The sequence below is a fragment of the Phoca vitulina genome, unplaced genomic scaffold (genome assembly GCF_004348235.1).
Source record: "Phoca vitulina isolate PV1807 unplaced genomic scaffold, GSC_HSeal_1.0 scaffold8, whole genome shotgun sequence".
Classification (NCBI taxonomy): Eukaryota; Metazoa; Chordata; class Mammalia; order Carnivora; family Phocidae; genus Phoca; species Phoca vitulina.
This window is the reverse complement of record NW_022589711.1, coordinates 32806588-32826812: the sequence shown is the minus strand read 5'-3', so window position 1 is coordinate 32826812 and position 20225 is coordinate 32806588. Positions and strand designations below refer to the sequence as shown.

The 20225-nt window shown below is 39.2% G+C and overlaps 1 protein-coding gene across 1 annotated transcript; it reads right to left on the bottom strand.

The window, feature by feature from the left end:
- Positions 1-2134: 2134 nt before the first annotated feature.
- CUNH3orf85 (chromosome unknown C3orf85 homolog) lies at positions 2135-15286 on the bottom strand. The gene is made up of 3 exons (XM_032406917.1): positions 15154-15286; positions 3710-3843; positions 2135-2293 (listed from the first exon to the last, which is right to left on the bottom strand). The coding sequence occupies exons 1-3, from the start codon at positions 15200-15202 to the stop codon at positions 2204-2206; spliced, it is 273 nt and encodes a 90-aa protein (XP_032262808.1). The 5' UTR covers positions 15203-15286; the 3' UTR covers positions 2135-2203.
- Between the last annotated feature and the right edge of the window lie 4939 nt (positions 15287-20225).

The window sequence follows — 20225 nt, the reverse complement described above, 5'->3', positions numbered from 1 at the left end:
AAATTGAGTCAGCCAGATAATTGGTCCCTCAATACAATCAATTTTTTTAAGCACTGAATTAAGAGTTGTTCTGGTCGAAACTAATTTTGCATGTAGACACTAAATATGTGGTACTTAGGTTTTCTTAAGTCCTAGAAAAACCTAAATACTCTAAAAAAATGGAACACTCACCACTTCTTGCTCAGCTGTATGGACGTTAACTGTTGCCTTTCTAGAAAAATTATTTTACGTAGACCAAGAATGCTTTCATTTGTTTGTTTTCTGGTATCATATAAATTTCCAGTAATTTCTCATGAAATTATGTTTGAATAAGAAACCCCATTTCCATGCTTGTTTAATCTGATGACAACCTCTCGGTAAAACTGCTTTTTAGTGCTCCATAAATCAAAATTACCTTGGCAGCTAACATAATTTCACACTATTGGTGGCTCACAACTCACCCAGCTTCTTCCTTGTATTATACTGAACAAAATGAATGAATTAAAGTCCTTTTCTTTTTCTCCTCCACATGTTGCTTCCATCACAGCTTTGAGAGTGTGTGTGTGCGCGTATGTACACTCTGAATAACCTAATCTAGGTTGTAATAGTTAATGTATGTGTCAATGTGGCTGAGCCACTGTACCTAGTATGAGGTCAAACATTATTCCGGATGTCTCTGTGATGGTGTTTTTGGATGAACTTAGCATTTCAATTGGAGGACTTTGAGCAAAGCATATGGCCCTCCATAATGTGAATGGGACCCGTCCAATAAATTGAAGGCTTAAATAGAACAAAAAACTGACCTTCCATGAGCAAGAGGGAATTCTGCCAACAGATGGCCTTAGGATTCAAACCACACAATCAGCTCTTTGCTAGAGTTCTGGCCTGATGACCTTCAGACTTGCACTCCAACATTGGTTCTTCTCTGGTCTCCAGCCTGCTGGCCTACCCTGCAGCTTTTGGACTCGCCAGACTCCATAATCACAGAGCCAATTCCTTACAATAAATCTTTTTCTCGGCATATACACATTCCATTGATTCTGATTCTCTGGAGAATGCTGATCAATACTTGGGCATTCTCTAATTTTTTAATTAAATGATCAAAGAATGGAACTTTGTGGTAGCAAAGGCATACTATTGTTGAAACCCTGAGATGGATTCATGTACAATCTTAACTTTCTTACTGCAAACCCAAATGATTTATCTTCTTTCTTTTGCCCATTCAGTTGTGCTTTGATTTAAAAATCTCTGTGTATGTATTGGAAATGGATAATAGTTAAGTGCATAAATTATGCATCAGCCTCAAATTTCTCACTGCAAAGGCCTCTAGGGCAGGGGATAGGAAGTGGGGAATACCGAGTGCCAGTGTCCTCTTGAAGAGGAAAGTGCTGGGCTGAAGTCTTCACATTGCAGCTTCTTCATGTTTGATTTTTCTGACATACCTGCTGCTGAAAAAGTGCTTAGGACAATTGTAAAACCAAATATAGTCCACTTTTCTTTAGAGTCAATTTTTCAGTTTTATTGGAAAACAGTAATAAATGTCCCTGGCCAGAAAGTTAAAAATGTTGTTTCAAATTGAAATAAATATCAATATATTATGGACTATAATGCAAAACTTGCACAAATTTGACAAAACTCCTAAGGAGGTCTCCACTTACAGATGAATGTTTCCAGTGGGTTCCTAGTCATCATCTACCCCCAAATAGAGTTAAGATGGTATTCTCTACTGCACTCAGCAATACACTTTTGATAGAAAAGTTTCAAAAGCATGATCTTAAAATAGGCTGGCTTTAAAAAGTGAAAAGTATTGAAGAAAAAGGAGAGGACCAACTCCATTTGAGACCTCCCTCTTCCTTTTATTAAAAAGAGAATGCTTTCAAAAAGCAGACAATAGAAAGTGAGCTATCAACAGTGAGTTTTAATGACACTACTTTTTTATTTTTTATTTCCTTGTCCATAAAAGCCCCTTTTTGATAAATGTTATTACTATAGTCATTATTTAAGTTCTCATTTTAAGAGCTACAATTTATTGAGAACTTCTAATTCTAGGTCTCTACTTGGGTTTTCATATTTATTCCTTTCCACAGCTCCACAAGACGGACATGTTAAATAATCTTGTAAATGGCATGGATTTGCCTCCAGGTCTCCAAAGCCCATGGTTTGGGTCCATTGCCATGTTGACTCCCACTGTTTTTGCTCTCCTGGTTTAACCATCAAAGCACATTTACTGGGCAGTGGATATGTCAGAAGTGAAGGCATTCACATTCAGATAATACTGTGCTGTTGTTTTCAAAGCAGTCCATGTTTCATGAACCTGCAACAAAAGAAACTTTAAGTCATGATCTCTGAGTATGGAGAGCACATGCCATATCAGTTATTTAGGTTATTGTACAGATAATCCTAAAAGACTGAGAGAAGTAGAGTGGAAGAATAATACCCAATAAGGTTTGGTTAACATACTTTTAGTGACCTGTATACTTCAATGCTTAAGTGTTTTATGGTATTTTGGGGCCACTGTATGAACCAATGTGGTAGTCTCCTGTTACATTGTAGTATCTGTCACTTGATCATAGCACTGGTCTACAATTAGAGGCAGGAGTATACTTGAAAATTTCAGTATTCCCTAAAGAAGACACAGTCTACCCACTTATATAATATTTAAGTTGCCAAATAAACAAATGTCTGGTTTTAATACCTCTAAATGATGCCTGTTGGAGAAAAACATGCATAAAACTCGATGCATTATTCAAGCCGGTGGTTTTCATCGCAAATGCTAACCAGAAACGAGCCAATCCTGGTAGACCAGTTAAAACTCAGCCAGGCAGAGTAAGGATAGGACCCAGGCCCCAGAAAAACAAGAACATTCCATTTTTTTTAGTGATTTTATACAACCCTCTAGCCTGGTGATAGAGCCTGATACACGTGTGAAGAGATAAAGGACAAACAAGTGAAGGGATTAATTAATTTGTTATACATTTTTGTTTTCTAAATTGCTGAATTTTAAGAGGGAAATCATGAATAATTGAAATCCTCAGACAATTCAGCAATTTTATTTGGCCTGGGGTTTCTTCCATCAAAAAAGTAAACATGGAATAAAACTGGCTAAGGCACATTTCTTCTTTATTTCTCTTGGAGTGAGACTTACAAATGAATAGAAAAGTGTACAAAAGGCAAGCAAATGAAGGAATGACATTAAAGTTTTGCATAATTATCCCAGAGGAAAATAAGCTGTTGAATAACTGAAAGGGAACGAAAATGTGACCGTGATCCATTCATCCACCCACCCAAACATGCAATAATCTACTGAGATTTGACTGAGTAACAGTCATTTTGATAGTTTCTGAGAATAATGACCTTGATGGATAAGACGTGCACCTTATGTCTGTAGCCTAGGTAAGGGAGGTTGGGTGCACAAAGCAACTAATTCCAGGGTGACATTTAGAGAGCTATTCACATGTGAATGGCATGCAAAGGGGAGAAAAGAAAGAAGGACAAATGTCATCCAGGAAAGAAGGGAAAAGTTTCAAAAAGGAGGGAACATTTGATTTTATTCTTGAAGGAAGAGGTGGAGTTTACCAGACAAAAGCCACTTTATGGGGAGGAAATGGCAGCTATAGCTCAGGGTGGCTAGAGAGAAAAAACTCGTGGGTTGGGCTGGTACTGGGTTGATGGCTGCTGATGCAGTGCTTACTCAGCAAGATAGATGGTGCATTGTTTCTAATGCAAATACCTGATCAGCCAGCGAGTTGCCCCACATATTTGGATTCTGATCTGGGTCCCAGTAATCCTGCAAATATATATGTCTTTTGAGATGTAGGAACTGGTTTGCTGGGTCCTCCAACAAAAATGGCGCTCCCAACGCTCCTGTAATTCAGAGTCCAAGAGCACAGCATCTTTTAAGGCAGTAGTTTACATCTCAATGTTTATCTTCTTAAAGAGACACAGCTGTGGTGTTTGGGAGGTTGGGGGCCTGAGAAGGGAGCCCTGAGAAATCTATGCGCCAAGGGAGATGACCACTCCTCAGCCTTCCCTCATCCCTGAGCTATCACCACCCTATGTGTCCTGCATATAGTGCAGCATGAAAGCCATGTGCTGGATGGAAAAGATTTTTACAGCCTTCTGTACCTGCACGGGAGCCCACAGACCGGGATTCAAATTGCAGCTCTATCACTTTTCTGGACAAGTTGCTTAATTTCTCCAAGCTGCAGTTTTCTTGTATGTAAAAAGTTATAATAATAATGCAGTAACACAATAATATAGGATTACCGTAAGGGTTGGGTCTATTAATGGCTATAAACCATCTGGCTCAAACCAGGCAGTCAACAATCTTATTCTTCCTTTCCTAGCCTTCCAAAAGAGAACATATCTTTCAGTTTGAAGTAGACTGCTTCCAAATCTGGCACTGTGGTTTAAATTGTTAGTATTGATAGATCTATCACTGAATTGAAGAAGTTTGCATTTTGTACTCCTTCCCAGTCCAGGATTAAGGGGAAAAAAAAGATGATTGTTTTTAAAATCCAGACTGTTTTAGTATCTTGAAATTTTAACAGTCTATATTATATTTCATTTCCAAATAAAACACAATCACATTCAGAGTTGTAATTTGAATCAATATCAAGGAAGAACACACCCCTGACCTATTTGTGGTAACAATGCAATCTGTTCATTGCTTGTGATAAAGAAGCATTTATTACAAATGTTATGTTAAGTACTCTATTGCTTCATCATTAACAAGACTCTATTGACCAGAGTTATAGTGAACTATAAGATATGAAACCTCTCCTCTGTAGGGGAGGAGGGAGAGGGGTACAAGATTCAAAATAAAACAAGGCAACATAGGATTTGATTGTGCTAAGGGAGTTTAAGAGAAGGTGTCCTTATTGAACTTCGGGGCTCTGGGGCACAAACAGACATTTTCATGGTCAGGAAAATTGCTGAATCTATTCCATAAAGAAAAGATTAAATTTAGCAGGATAGGAGAAGGAGCAAGACTTTACATTTTAAGCTGAAGGAATGATGTGGCACTGGGAATCTTTAAAATGGATGTAAGAAGACAATGGTTAGAGGGAGCTAGATTATTTGTGCGTGTGTGTGTGTATTGATGTCACACACAAATAATAATGATAGCTAACATTTATTGAGCATTGCACTAAAAGATACTTTACCTGAATAACCTTATATAATACAACAAACCTAAGAAGTAGCACTGTCAATCACCTCATTTTGCAGAAAAGGTAACTACATCACACAAAAGTTAAATAATATGTTCAAGGCCACATAGCTAGTAGGAAAGGGAGATGGAATTCTCCCCTTAAAGCCACTGTGCAATATTATGACTAAGAGACAGGAATGCTTGGGGCCAAAGAAAAGTAATAATAATAAAAAAAAGCCTTATGCATTTATAAAAAAGAGACAATCATTACTTACACATTCCTTATGATCTCATGCTTTTCCAAGCTTGACCTTGAGCACTAAGCAGGGTTCTAGTTATTAGCTCTATTACTTCTAGTTTAATTTGTTACCCCACTAAGTTCTGGTTCTAACTGCCTACCTATTGAAAATGACAACCTCTGTGGATATTATACATCAATCAGGCTGTCTCTGGGTGCAAAATATTACTAGTGATGAAGATAAAAAAATGGCTCAGACATATTATCTATTAATAGGATATTAGCAATTTTAGTTATTCATGACTTAAAAATAAAAGATAGAAGTCAACTTTTCAGTAGATATTAGTAACAGATGATAGTAGTAATATTGGCCTGCTTCTGGTCATCTAATTCAATACAATCAAACCAGCATGCCTGTGGAAGCCATCCTCCAATATGTCCCCCAAAGACCACTGCCTTCTTGGTATTCAGATCCCCTGTGGTCTTCTTTCGTTTAGTAGGGTGGACCTGTGTAGCCACAGGATACTGTGGAAATGACAGTGTGTGCTTTCTGTGGCGAGCACATAAAAGGCATTATAGCTTCTGTCTCGCACCTCTCTTGGATCGCTTGCTCTAATGGAAACAGCTGCCATGTTGTGAGGACGCTCAAGCAGCCCTGAAGAGAGGCCCGTCTGTCAAGGAACTGAAGCCTCCCACCAACAGCCACACAAACGAACCACCTGGGAACCTAAGGCTTTCGTTCCAGTCAAGCCTTCGATCACAATAGCCCTCACTGACATCTTTACTGTAATCTCATGAGAGTTCCTGAGTCAGAGTCACTGACCCAAGCCACTCCCCAATTCCTCAGAAACTGTAAGATGATAAATGTTTCTTGTTTTAAATTGCTATGGTTTGGGGAAATTATTAGGTCATAGTAGATAACTAATACGATACATTATGAGTGCCTACTGATGTCAGGATAAACTGCTAATCACCAGAGCTGAGACCCAGGTGAAGCCAAGTGAGTCCACAAATAGAAGAAACTTGCTCTCAAGCTTACACAAATTTTGTGCCGTAAGTTCTCCACTTGCCTCACCCTCGTCCCTGCTTGGATAATCATCGTTGCATAGAAAGATAAACAAAAAACAACCCTTGCCGCTAAGGAACTCATATTGTATTCAGAGCTCATAAATAATGATAAGGAAACATACTGTGACCAGACCGTTTGAAGGGGAAGTGATTAATTCTGATATTGGCGTGGAGGGATCACAGAGAAATTGGTTTTGAGTTGAGCGTCCAAGGTTATGGGCTGTTTCCACAGTGAAGAAGAAGGGAGCAGAAACAAAGAGCATGTACTCCAGGCTGAGGAAAACTGGAGAGCACAGGAACAGAGGAGCAAAGTAAGGCTCAGGTTCAGTGACCCCCACTTTGCCAATGTGATTGCAGGGTAGGGCAGAGGTATGGATGTGCTCAGAGAATGTTGGGGGATTATTACTGTCATACCAAGGAGTTTGGACTTTATTCTTCAAATCATTAATATTTCTGAACAAGAAAATGATAGGACCAGATTTACTTAAAATTTTTTTGTTTGATTATGATTAAAATATGCATAATGTAAAGCCATTTTAACTATTTTTAATTGTACAATTCAGTGGCATCAAGCACATTCACAGTGTTGTACAATCATCACCACTATCTCAAGAATTTTTTCATCCCCCGAAATAGAAACTCAGTACCCTTCAACAATTCCCATTACTCTCTCCTCCAGCCCTTGGTCACCACCATTAGCTTTCTGTCTCTATGCATTTGCTTATTGTAGGTACCCCATCTAAGAGGAATCATGCACTATTTGTCCCTTTGTGTCTAATTTATTTCACTTAGTAGAATATCTTCAAGGTATACATGTTGAAGCATATATCAGCTTTGCATTCCTTTTTAAGACCAAATAATATTTTGTACATATATGCCAACATTTTGTTTATCCATTCACAGATACTTTTGGAAACTCCTTTGTCAGTGGTGTTGGAAGGCAGATGGTAAAAGGAAGAGAGAGTGAGAGACACAGGTTGGAGCCTCTTCTAGTGGTCCAGAGGACAGATAAGTAGGGCCTGAATCAGATGAGTGACACCAGGAATGGTAAGACAGGACTGCTTGGAACAGAACAGGGAACTGGGCTCACTGGTGTGCACTGACCAGCGTTGAAGTTCTGGTTTTAACTGAGATGTGTTCATAGGAAACTTCTCAGATTTCTCTTCATTCTCTTTGAAAAGGTGTCTGTTACAGTGTTACACATTTAATGTGTTCTTCTTGTTTATTTTATTATTTTTAAAAGATTTTATTGATTTATTTGACAAAGAGAGAGAGAGTACAAGCAAGCAGAGCCGCAGGCAGAGGGAGAGGGAGAAGCAGGCTCTCTGCTGAGCAGGAACCCCGATGTGGGACTCGATTCCAGGACCCTGGGATTATGACCTGAGCCAAAGGCAAACGCTTAACTGACTGAGTCACCCACGTGCCCCTGTTCTTATTCTGTTTAAAAAAAAAAGGAAGGGGAGGTTTCAAAACAGAGTGTCTAGGCAAATAAGATCCAGTATCAATACCTAATAAATGTTTCTTTTTTTAAAAAATATTTATTTATTTGAAAGAGAGAGAGCGCGCATGAGCAGGGAGATGTGCAGAAGGAGAGGGAGAGAGAAGCCCAAGTAGACTCCCCGCTGAGCACAGAGCCCGACTCGGGAGCTCAATCCCATGACCTGAAATCACGACCTTAGCTGAAATCAAGAGTTGACCACTTAACCCACCAAGTAACACAGGCACGCCTCTAATAAATGTTTCTACATAAATTATGCTTAAGATATAATTCACAACTAGATAAAGAGAGTACATTAACCACTTAAGATAGTGTTACTTGGAATCATCCAAAAGTAAAACCAATATTCTGCACCATGATTGTCCTGGTGCATTATACAATCGCTAAGGAAAAAAAAATGCTATTACATAAATCTTGGCAGAGAAGCATGCCTTAAAATATAAAGCATAGCTATTTTAAGCTCTAATAATTCTGTCTTTTGTAAATCTTCTCTCTTTTTGCTCATGGAAAATGTTTCACTGATACAATGTCCCCCTCCCCCTCCCCCTTGCCCCTGAACAAAGCACCTACCTCAGCATTATGTGCCCAACAGGCATCCAATAAATATTAATTGATGGTGATAATAGCATCACCCACGAGAGAGACAGAAAGTAATATTTATTATCCTACTTTACAAGTGAGAAAATTGACACACAGAGATGAAATGACTCACTCAAGGTCACATAGTAAGTCATTGGCAGAGCTGAAATAAAATGCAAGTAGTACAGAAGGGCATGCTATTATCCTCTCTGCTTGAGAAATTCCTCCTCCCTTTTTCATTCCGCCTGATCAACCTTGAAAGTTAGTGAGAGCAAGATCACAGTTTGTGTTTGTAAGCCTCTATAATACTGCTGGGGTTTGAAAACTGAACCCTGAGTTTTATTACTTTGTTGGTTTTTAATTTTTTTTTTAATGTAGGCAGTATCAGCCAGGTTAATGCCTTTTTTAAACTTTAAAATCATAAGCTATAAAAAAATCTTCCTCTTTTTCTTTCCAACTCCCTACACAACCTCCTTCCTTTCATCCCATATCATAATAGTTTTAATAGGATCTGTCAAGCTTAGTTCTGCTATCTAAACATGTCTCGAATATCCTCAGCAGAAAATTCGGTACAGTTGAAATAAGGCAGACACTTCAGAGTATGGAGACATTGGAGATCACAGCTCTTGCCACACAAGCCAAGAAGGATCAGAGATGGGGGGTCTTATCCTAGCCCTGCCCGTGATTAGTTGGGTTATTAGTTGGTTACTCCTGTCCCTCCATTTCCTGTTCTGAGTCATATGAAGCCAACTGAGATCTCTTGCAGCTCTAATATTTTTAACTGGAATATACTCATAACCAATAGGTCATTAATTGAAACTTACTTTCTCTGCATGGTATTAGGGCATCAGAAGCATATAGAATATGCTAAATGGGTATAGCTCCTAGTACTGCCAAGGAGCTTACATGCTGAGAAATTCAGCACTGAGATAGACAGAAATAAGTGAAAGAGAAGTCAAAGTAGACCTAGTCAATAATTAAAGCAATACAAATAAAAATGTATTCACCTTATGCACAGAGATGAGTGCCCGTCATGGGCCGAGGAGCTGTACGCTGGTGACAGAAGCTGTACAGTTAGAAGTGGAAGGGTTCCCTATTTTGCCATCATCCAGAGAAGGCTGAAAAAGAGTCTTTAAATTTGATAGTGGAGAAATAACTGAATAGTCTTTATACTGTGCACGTGACCGTGAAGATTATCCTTGTGGTAGGAACCTATATGCTAAAAAGATCAGAAAGCCTGATGTGAAATGAGCGATACAGAATGGAAGGACAGAGGCTGATAGCAGAGACCTGTTTATTCCCTGGAGAGTGAACTCATTTAGAGTAACCTCAGGCCACCCTTCTCCCGTTTGTAGACTCTGCCTCTCAGAAGGGGCAGTGCCCCCATGTAACTGGTAAGTCCAAGAGGCATAACTTGGCACGTCCAGCTAGCTCTTCCTTCTTCCTCTTGAGAGTTAGCTGCCCTCCGAGATCACCCTTTCTCTTCTGGTTCTGCAACCTGCAACTGGATATGAAATTTGCCAAATGCTGGGGTCCAGTCACCAGGCCCTTTATATCTTATACTATGTTATATTTTCCAAATTAGCCTTTCTCAGTAATAAAGGGAACCGATTGCCTTCCATGTTAATCTTTGGTTTATTTTTCAACTTGATCAAAAGCGGGCCAAGAAGGGGGGTGAGAGTTCTATGTGTCAGAAGGTGGTGCAGAGAATCCAACAGGTCTGTTGTCTCAGAGCCTCCCTAAGAAACAGGGGGAAAAAAATCCAGCACAGACAGGGCGCTCCCACCAGCAGGAGTTTGTCACCCCTGGAAAGCCATGACTGTGACTTCTGTGGATATTCATAGACGGTTACGTGAGGGAAGGAATTCTACGTCTGTGAATAAACGTGGTGGGATTTAGCAGGGGCAGAAGACACAGAAATGCCTGGCAAATCCACAGGATGGGCCACAGCTAGCTACTTCCCTTAGAGGCTGGTGATACGTCTCTCTCATCTCTCTGCAGTACTGCCTGATGCCTGAGATGCCGGAGATGGAGAATAAGCATGACAGTCCCGCCGCAAGTTCTCAGACATACTCAGGGATGGGATGCTGAAAGCAAAGCACTCGGCTTTCAGCATAACCAGTGAAAGAATAACATTTATTATTCGCTATTTTTATTGGACTGAGTCTTAATCCCTTCCCTTAAAATGTTTATGTCTTTAGAAAAAAGATGAAATAACTGCCCAGGCACATAAATTAAGTATTAAACTAAAGTATAAATGGTCACGAGGAATTAAGGACAAAAGAGGGTCAGGAGAACAGTCTCTACAGACATCTTGGCAATACAGTAAAATTTCCTGAGATCTCGCTAACTGTAGGAGAAATGTTATAATTTTGTGAGTAATTAAAACACTCATGTTTAGGTTCATATTCTTAAAATTGAATATTTTAGGGGCGCCCGGGTGGCTCAGTTGGTTAAGTGTCTGCCTTTGGCTCAGGTCATGATCTTGGGGTCCCGGGATTCAGCCCTGCGTTGGGCTCAGCGGGGAGTCTGCTTCTCCCTTTGCCCCTCACCCTGCTCGTGCTCTCGCTCTCTCTCAAATAAATAAAATCTTTAAAGTTGAATATTTTATTCTCCGTGTTAAGTAAATAATTTTTGTTATAAAATATGAAATAGTTACTTTTTTCTTCATACTCTAAATTTTGGTCACTGACCCAAAAATTTATGGTGGAAGATAGAAGAGTTATATTTACTAGAATAGATTCTCTCTCTTTGCTGCAATTCAGATAAAAATTAATGAGAGAGAGAATGAGAGAAGAAATTTGGGGTTTGAAGAAAAAAGAGAAGGGAGAATTCAAGCAAAGAAATCAGAGGAAGCAGAGACAAAATAAGGGAAGTTACAAAAACAAAAGTTTAAAAAGGTGAAAAGCCATGGAAAAAGGGAGCAGGGAAGCAAAAGGCTAGAGGGCAGAGAGCTGATGGAAGTCAACTGGAAAAAAGAAAGACACTGAACTTTGGGACCAGCTCTCAAACCCGGTCATCTTACTAAACTGTTAATGAAATGCTTTCATAAATGAACTTTTAACTCAGGGAACTTTGGCTTTATTGATGTTAGAGCTGCTGGCGTGTTGAGTACTTTGCAAAGTAAACAGGAACTAGTATTACTCGAATTTAAGTTCAGTCTTTTTTAACCTGCTTGCAACACGCTAAAATACACCCACATACATGCTCGCATGCACCACCATGTAATTCCCTGGGGCATATTTTGGAGCTGGCATATCTTTTATTAGCTTTTGATTTTGTGGACAGAGAAATTTGTAACTCACGAAAGGTAGTGTTTTGTATGATTCAATAGTAACCCCTTCTGGGTCATTGCTTGTGTGTGTTGATGGGTTTTCCAACTCCAGCATCATGACAAATGATGCCATGTGGACAGGAAAATAAATGGTTTTTCTGCAACACCCAGAGTGCTCAACGAATCTAGACATAGGCCCTGATATTTTTCTCTAACTTAGATATTTCCCAGTTTATTCTCACTACTTACTTTCTTGAGAGCATCGATCAATCTTAAGCCCAAGTGAGTAGAAAAAATTAAGAACAAGTTCTTATAAAATAAACCAAAACTATATCCAGAAATACAGACTCTCCAAGGAACAGGATGGTGGGGGGCGGCTGGATGACTGAGAAGGGCCGTTCCTTCTATGGATGGTGCAGAAGGCAAACATGGAGGGACTGGAGGGGCTGACTCGGTCCAGGGGAAGAAAATATGAGCTTAAAAGCTCTCATCTAAAAAACCCAACCCAAACCAACCAACCAACCAAACAAAAACCTTCAAGACAAATTGCTCTTGGTTACTAGGCATGGAGTCAAAAGTATGAGCTGGAACAATGCTAGAGAAACGGGCTAAAGGCAGTTCTCTTCCCCTGTCTAAAACCAGAAGACATACTTGGACTTCATGTGATCTGATCACAGGTTAACAATATGGGCATGAACCTCCAAATTGTCCCATATACGGGTCAGCTTCAAGGACTGGTTTATTTACTTTGCAAAATACGTCCCAAATGCGTGTATTTTCCATATTTCTTCTTTGTGTGAAATGGGGCTGTTTGATTTTGATGAGTGCCTTCTGGAGCTGGAATAGATGAGTTTAGAACCTCTCTCTACCCTCACCACAACTAGAAACTGTCATAGAAAGCCTCTGGTTATTTCTTAGTTTGGCTCTGTTTACTCACATAAAATCATCCAGCTCCCTAACTCCTGGCCTGTTCTTGTAGAACCAAGGGCTGTGATATTGGCCTTATTCCTTTCTCAGGAGGAGGCCTTGCTCTGTGCTCCTTTGCCCATTCCGTAGCTACATGTCCCATATCCAGCAGGGCAGTGCCAGAGGGGACAGTCTGCGTAGCAGAAAGAAGGGTTTCATTCTCAGAAGAGCTGGATGTAGAATTTGCATGTGAATCCGGCATCCACCATGGATTAACTGTGTGGCTTAATCACTTAGCTTCTCTAAGCCTAAATTCCCCTGTAAAATAAAAATCATGATACTTATTTGCACAGTGATTAGAGAGTTGACTTAAGGTAACATATGGAAAGCTCCTGCCCACAGAATAGAGACTTAAAGGAGTAGTATTCATATTTGCTGGCTTTATTGTAGGAGAAGGCAGTTCTTGACCTAAATGCTGAAGAGAGGGGTTTTGTTTTGTTTTTTAATCAAATCATGACACTTGGACTTCTAATTCTCTGACCAGGGAACCGGTTCCAATGTGTATGAATTACTATTTTAAGAAAATCAATAAAATGATTTGAGGACTGTGCTCATAAATGTAATTACTTGGGGAAGGTTCTTCATCATTTTTGGCTTCAGCATTCCCATTAGGAAAATGGATAAAGAGATCTTTTCTCTATTTACTTCAAATTAAGTTCTGGACAAAAAAGTAATTTGTTAGACAACTAATCTGAGGAAACTTTTTTTAAATATAAAAACAAACTTTTTAAGATGGTTGTTTTCTTAGGATACGTAGAGAGCTCTAGGGAAGGGCAGATGAATAGGCTACATTCTTAAATGAAAAATGGGAGGAGGAAGAGAAGAAGGGAAGAAAGTTGATTCAAGCTATGATTTCCTACTTGAGAGCTGTATGATTTAGAAAATGTCAGTTAAATGAATTATCTGTGTAACAAATGAATCTGATTCTAAAGACTTAAGTGTACTCAGCCTATACGCAGTAAAGGCTTCTTTCCTGAGATCTAAAGGGCTAACCCCACCATGTCAGTGTTCCTCTGTCCTTAGTTTCTAATTCTCAACTTGTTATTTCATGAACTTTAACCACATAATCTTATTTCTTTATTTTTTTAAGTGAAATCAGTCAAACCAGTTGTCTTTCTAGGTAGACATATTTGTATCTCAGCTGGAGTTAAAGTTAATTCCAACTTGTTTCTTAAGAAAGTCTCTAAAAGGCATTTTGCAGGACCGTTTTCCTTTTGCCAGATATTTTTGACTCTGCATGTTCACAGGTGAAGGTAGACTAGCACTAGTGCTCTTCACCTTGTGCTAATCTACCATCACCCACTGGAAAGCCAACTGCATGGATCAGCAGGCAAAGCAAAGCAATGACTGATGGATTATAACTAGCCCATGACTTCAATTTACAGTGTGTTCCTGCGACACTCACTTAAACTGAGCCAGCCTCACTTTCTTCATCAGGAGATGTGGGCTGTAACCAGGTGTGATTACACACGCATTGGTGATAATTGCCTAATAATAACTTGGCTAAAAATTTCTAAATCATTTATTTAAACATGTCCCAAATGCAAAGTATAACAGTGATGATTAAAACTCTTTATTAAAATTATTTATATGCTTAAGAATAAAAGGCTAATTATATACACATACATATATGTACACACTTACCTAGATTCATATTTTAGGTATATACCTATATCCTTTTATTGATTTGTGTATGTGTGTGTGTGCGCGCCTCAAGAAAAAATGTAAATTTTTTTGCATGGGTTTCAAGTTGATCATAAAAGTAGAAATTTATTCTTATGTAAGCATTTCATCAGAAGTATTTATAAATTGTAGAGATTTAACTGTAAATATAATTTACACCTTTGTAAGTATTTTCAGTTTTGGTTACAAGAAAAACAAACGACCTCTCAGTTCCATTCAGATAGAAGTCACTGAATTATTGGGTCAGTTTGGCAGCAAGTCATCTGACCTTCAGTACCTTCCTTGATTTGTCTTTAAAACACCACTTCTCTGGGCTACAGCCTGCTCTAAAGGTTAATGAATTCACACTCTCAAAGTACGTTGAGGTCTCCACATAATGGTACTATGTAAGTATTACAGTTTCTAAAAGGCATTTGAAATTTTTCTTTGTTCAAGGACACAAGAGCACTTCTTTGGAGGCAGCCCTTAACTAGATTTCCTAGCAAGAGTGACATGTTAATATGTGAATACATAATTAGGAATAAAATGATCACACGCAATTAACACTAACATGCTCAAAACCACCACATGACGTGACAGTTGGGTTTTCCCAATGCTCTAGAATTGATCTGTGAATAAAACATATTTGTTCATTTCTTTGAAAAAGTCAAAAGGGGTTATCTATCAACCTAATCATTGTAAAAGACATGATAAATAAACAAGAAATGGATTCTTACCTATAAGCAATGTTGAACACAGGGCTACTTGAAGCATTTTATAGGCCATAATCCTGTTCTGGAAAGAAAAGATTATTTATTGTAATTTACACCAAGCAAAGCTTTAGGTCACCGCGGCTGCTTTCTAGGAGCGTGAAGCCTTTGTTGTGTTACCTGGCCACTCTGCGAGCTGAGACGAGTCAGAGAGGGCGTTGCATAAGATGGCTTTTTTTTTATATGACCCCTGCCTTTTTACCCTTTGGACTTTTTGGGCTGACTTTTTACAAGCTGTTCTTATATGGGCCATGTATTTATTTACTAATTTTATCATCCATACAGACTGAGGTCATATAATGTTAAAAAAAAAGGGTGGAAAAACTGAATCACTCATACATGGCTGGGGGGAATATAAAATGGCAGAGTCACTTTGGAAAACAGTTTGGCAGTTTCTTATAAATCTGGGCATGCAATTACCATCCAACCCGGCAATTGCACTCCTGGGCATTTGTCACAGAGAAATGAAAACTTTGGCTCATACAAAAACTTGTACAAGAATGTTCCACAGCAGCTTTATTAGCCATAGGCAAGAACTGGAAACAACCCAACTGTCCTTCAACAGCTGAAAGTTTAGCATATTGAAATACTTCTATACCATGAATTACAATAGCGATACAGTAAAAATTATTGATAGGCACCACAACTCAGAGGGATCTCAAGGGAATTATGATGGGTGACCCGTACCAAATGGTCAAATATGGCACGACTCCATTTATGTAACCTTCTTGAAATGACAAAATTATAGAACTGAGGAACAGATTAGTAGTTGCTAGGGATTAGGCATGGAAGGGGGAGGAGGATGTGGTTATAAGGGGCAATATGAGGGACCCTTATAGTGATAGAACTGTTTTGTATCTTGGCTGCAGTGGTAGACATGAACATAAATGTGATAAAATTGCACAGAACCAAATACAGATATCTCAGACACATATACATGAACGAATGAGTACACTTAAAACTGGGGAAATCTGATTAGGATCAGTAGATCACATCAATGTCAATATCGTGGTTGTGATATTGCATTATAGTTTTGTAAGATGTTACCATTGGGGGCAACTGAGTGAAGGGCACACAGGGTATCTCTATATTATTTCTTACAAGTGCGTGTGGTTCTACATATCTCAAAACAAAATGTTTAAAGACAAAGGAATGTTTGGGGCTCCTGGGTGGCTCAGTTGGTGAAGTATCTGCCTCAGGCTCATGTCATGATCTCAGGGTCCTGGGATCGAGCCCTGTGTTGAGCTCCCTGCTCAGCAGAGTCTGCTTCTCCCTCTGCCTCTGCCCTTCTCCCCTCCCCCCTGCTCCTGCTCTCTCGCTCTCTCTTGCTCTCTCTCTCAAATTAAAAAAAAAAATCTTAAAAAAAAGACAAAGGAATGTTTAACTGCATTACAAAATGTGTTTGTTTCCAACAAAAGTACACAATGAATAAAATCACGACACTTTTTAAAGTTTGATTTTTTAAACCATGACCCTTTTCTGTGGCATGATTAACAGTTCACTAAATAAACTCATCGTTATACAATTTATTCTTAACAGCAAATCATGCATCTGTTAGTCTCATCAAAATTAGGCAATCTGAAACAAGCAGGTATAGAGATATAAAAGTGGTAGAAAATAACCTTCTTGTCTATCTTTGAATTGTAGAGAGTGTTTAGAAACCTGAATCTACTTAGCTGAGAGTTATGCCTCAAATTACTGATAGAAGGCTTGTGAAGACAGATATTTGGAAATAGGCACGGCGAAATCTTGGCAGCCTATCTCATGTGTCCATCTATGTGTCCAGCTGTTGCCACATTTCTGTGATTCTTCCTTGTTTTTTATTTGGTGGAGAGGTCTAAATATGTAATTGTGTGATAGACTAGAAAAATCTCAAGGAAATAAAAAAAAATACTTTTTGTTACATGAAGTACACCCAAACAAAGGAGAAATTCATCTTTGTCTCTTCTCTTCCCTCCATCATTCTTCAACTTTTGGACCTAAAGTGACGCTTGCCTGGAGTGGGGGTGGGGGCAGGGTTGCCTCCCATCTCTTTCACTCTACTCTTCTCGAAAATGGGTTATTAGTCTGTTATGTTGGTTGGGATGTAGAATGCAAGTATAAAATAATGATGGTTTTTCTGTGAATTTTATGCATATTGTCTCATTTAATCCTCATGACCATTCAAAGATGAAGGCATTTTTTAATCATTTTACAGATGAGTAAACTGAGGCTTAGAGAGATTTCATAACTTGTCCAAGGGGCGTTCAGAAATTATAGGGTGCAACTTTGCGGGGGAAGTGGAGTGACTGCTGGGCTGAGAGGCACAAGCCACTGAAATGAAACAAATTAGGTGAATGTGACCCCAGTTTGGTCCACAGGTGAAGGTGACTTGGGCAACTCAATTTCGTACGGGTGGTATGTGTGTAAGACAAGATCCTGCATGTGCCAGAAAATGTCTTTCCTGGTGAACGAATCTTTTCCTGATCCCCCAAATCGAATCTGGTGCTCTTTCTCACATGCATGCCTTTGGCCCTTAGGCCATGTCTCCCTGTATTATGCATGGTTTCATATGTGCATTTCACTGTTCCCAAGTGGATTCTTTCTGAGGCTGGCTCTGCATCTTACTCCTATTTGTATGTCTTCAATGCCTAGCAGAGCACTTGTATAATAGCCCCCAATAAACATGATTGAACTCAATTGAATCAACTGATTCAAATTAAACAACTATATTAAATTGAATCAGTATTTTCCTGCACTGGTCTATCAGTATTACAATCTTATCCTACTGGCTGCAAAACGCAAGTATAATGTAGCAGTTTTGTTTTTATGTTGAGGCTTGGGTTTTAAATTGTGTTTCCCAGAGCTTGTCTCTTCTTATGATCTATAAGAGAAAAAAATTGGATGCATGAAAATTGGCAATCTTTAATTATAAAGACATAGAAATGCTCTTTGAAATGAAATTGGAATATCTATCTATCTTTGAAAAATACAAAGATCAAGTGGCATGAATTAATGAAGCTCATCAATGGAGTCTGTTTACAACTTTGATGATTTAGACTTAGAAATTATTATTTTACTATGAGGGGGATGGACCTTGGTAAGCTCCCATGGTCTCTTTCACATCAATGAAATATAAATGTTAAAAAAATTGTGAGATCAGATCCAATATTATAAAAAAAATTTTAAAGAAGAAAAAAGAAAAGAAAAAAACGTTTATTTTACCAAGGAGCAAGCTGAACTCAGTTTCTGCTTTGTCATGCCAGCCATGCAATCAGACCCAATGAACTGCAAAGCTCTGGTGAATGCAATGTTCATTTATAAAGTTCTGATAAGAATTGATGAAGGGCATGGTGGAGGCTGGCGTCATTTAATGACATCAGCAGCAGCAATAAAAGGTGAAGAGTCAGCCGACATGTTGGAGGAGAGGATACTAACCCTTATAAACATCGTACTAAACTTTCAACTGCATTCAACCTATTGAAAATAAGCTGGTTGGGGGCACCTGGGTGGCTCCATTGGTTAAGCGTGTGCCTTCTGCTCAGGTCATGATCCCAGGGTCCTGGGACTGAGTTCCGCATCGGGCTCCCTGCTCAGTGGAGAGCCTGCTTCTCCCTCTGCGCCCCCTCCCCCCGGCTTGTGCGCCCTCCCTCTCTTTCTCTCTGACGAATAAATAAATAAAAAACTTCAAAAAAAAAAGAAAATACGCTGGTGATAGCACTTATTTTTATGAAGTTACTTGAAATTTTTGAAGAATTTCTATGTGGGAACAAAATTTGATGTTTGAGCACATGGTAAAGGAGTCAGTTTTAAACTGATTTGACAGCAAATGGATTTGTTGTCACTGATACTCTAAGAGTATAACATGCCATCATTATCAGGTCAAACCTCAACTTAGGGGTACACTTTCCCTCCTAGGACTGATGGAATATCTCATCACAGCCGGGGTTAGTGGCTATTTAGGCAGAGAATGGATAGCAATTACATTCCAACAGGGAGTAAAGGTTTCCATGAGGTCTTGTGCTACATGCAGAAAGTAGCTCTTTAAAAAGGTCCAAGATGGTACATTATAACTCAGTTGGTATAATGCAGAAACTACTTTTATGTATGTATGTATGGATGGATGGATGTATTTATTTATAAAGATTTTTTATTTTTAAGTAATCTCTACACCCATCACGGGGCTCGAACTCACAACCCTGAGATCAAGAGTTGTGTGCTCCATGACTGAGCCAGCCAGGTGCCCCGGAAACTACTTTTATTTTAATTTATTTGTATTATTTTTTAACTATTTACTTATTTATTTTTAGAGAGAGAGAGTGCGATGGGGTGGGGAGGGGGAGAGAGAAAAGCAGACTCCTCACTGAGCCTGGAGCCAGGACCCTGAGATCACTGCCTAAGCCGAATTCAAGAGTCAGACGCTCAACCGACTGAGCCACACAGTCCCCCCACCCCCCCACCAAACTACTTTTAAAGTACTTTGTAGAATACTGTTTTGCCTTGGAAGCTAGAGTTTTTGCTTTTTTTTTTCTCTCAATTTGTGAATAAAATAAAGCCTTGCTGAGAGCAAACAGGGATGTAGTCTCTCTTTAGCCTGTCCCCTCCACAGAAGTACATTGTTCTCCCTATTGAGGCTGCAGGGCTTCTGGCTCCAGGTCAGGGGGGCATGCACCCATCATAGACTAACAGTAGAAGCTGGGTTAACTTGGAGAAATTAGCTAAAATGTTGGAGACATGTATTCTGCATTTGTATTCATTTTTAGTATGATGGTTGCAGATTTAAAAACTCACCGTAGCTTGAGATGCGTTAGCTTTAATGTGGTTTGGAAATGTAGTTTAAGGACCTACATAATAGGCTTCTCTTTTACTAGATGTAGGTAGTTCAAGGTCTTTAAAAGATTAAAACTGATCCTATCTGGTTTGGGGTGGAGGGGGGCTCCCCATTACATGGGGGCTCGTTGTCATCTTGAGATCTAGGCTCTCATATTGCTGGGGGTTCCTTCTGCTCCCTCTTTCCCATTTATCTGCTGATTTGTGTCTCCACCACAGAGCAGTATATA

Excerpts from the sequence above, each read along its gene's own strand:
- CUNH3orf85 (XM_032406917.1), bottom strand. The coding sequence starts at position 15,202 with ATGGCCTATAAAATGCTTCAAGTAGCCCTGTGTTCAACATTGCTTATA. Across the intron at positions 3,844-15,153 it reads GTGTTCAACATTGCTTATAG|GAGCGTTGGGAGCGCCATTT; the intron begins GTAAGAATCCAT and ends TCTGAATTACAG. Across the intron at positions 2,294-3,709 it reads GCAACTCGCTGGCTGATCAG|GTTCATGAAACATGGACTGC; the intron begins GTATTTGCATTA and ends CTTTTGTTGCAG.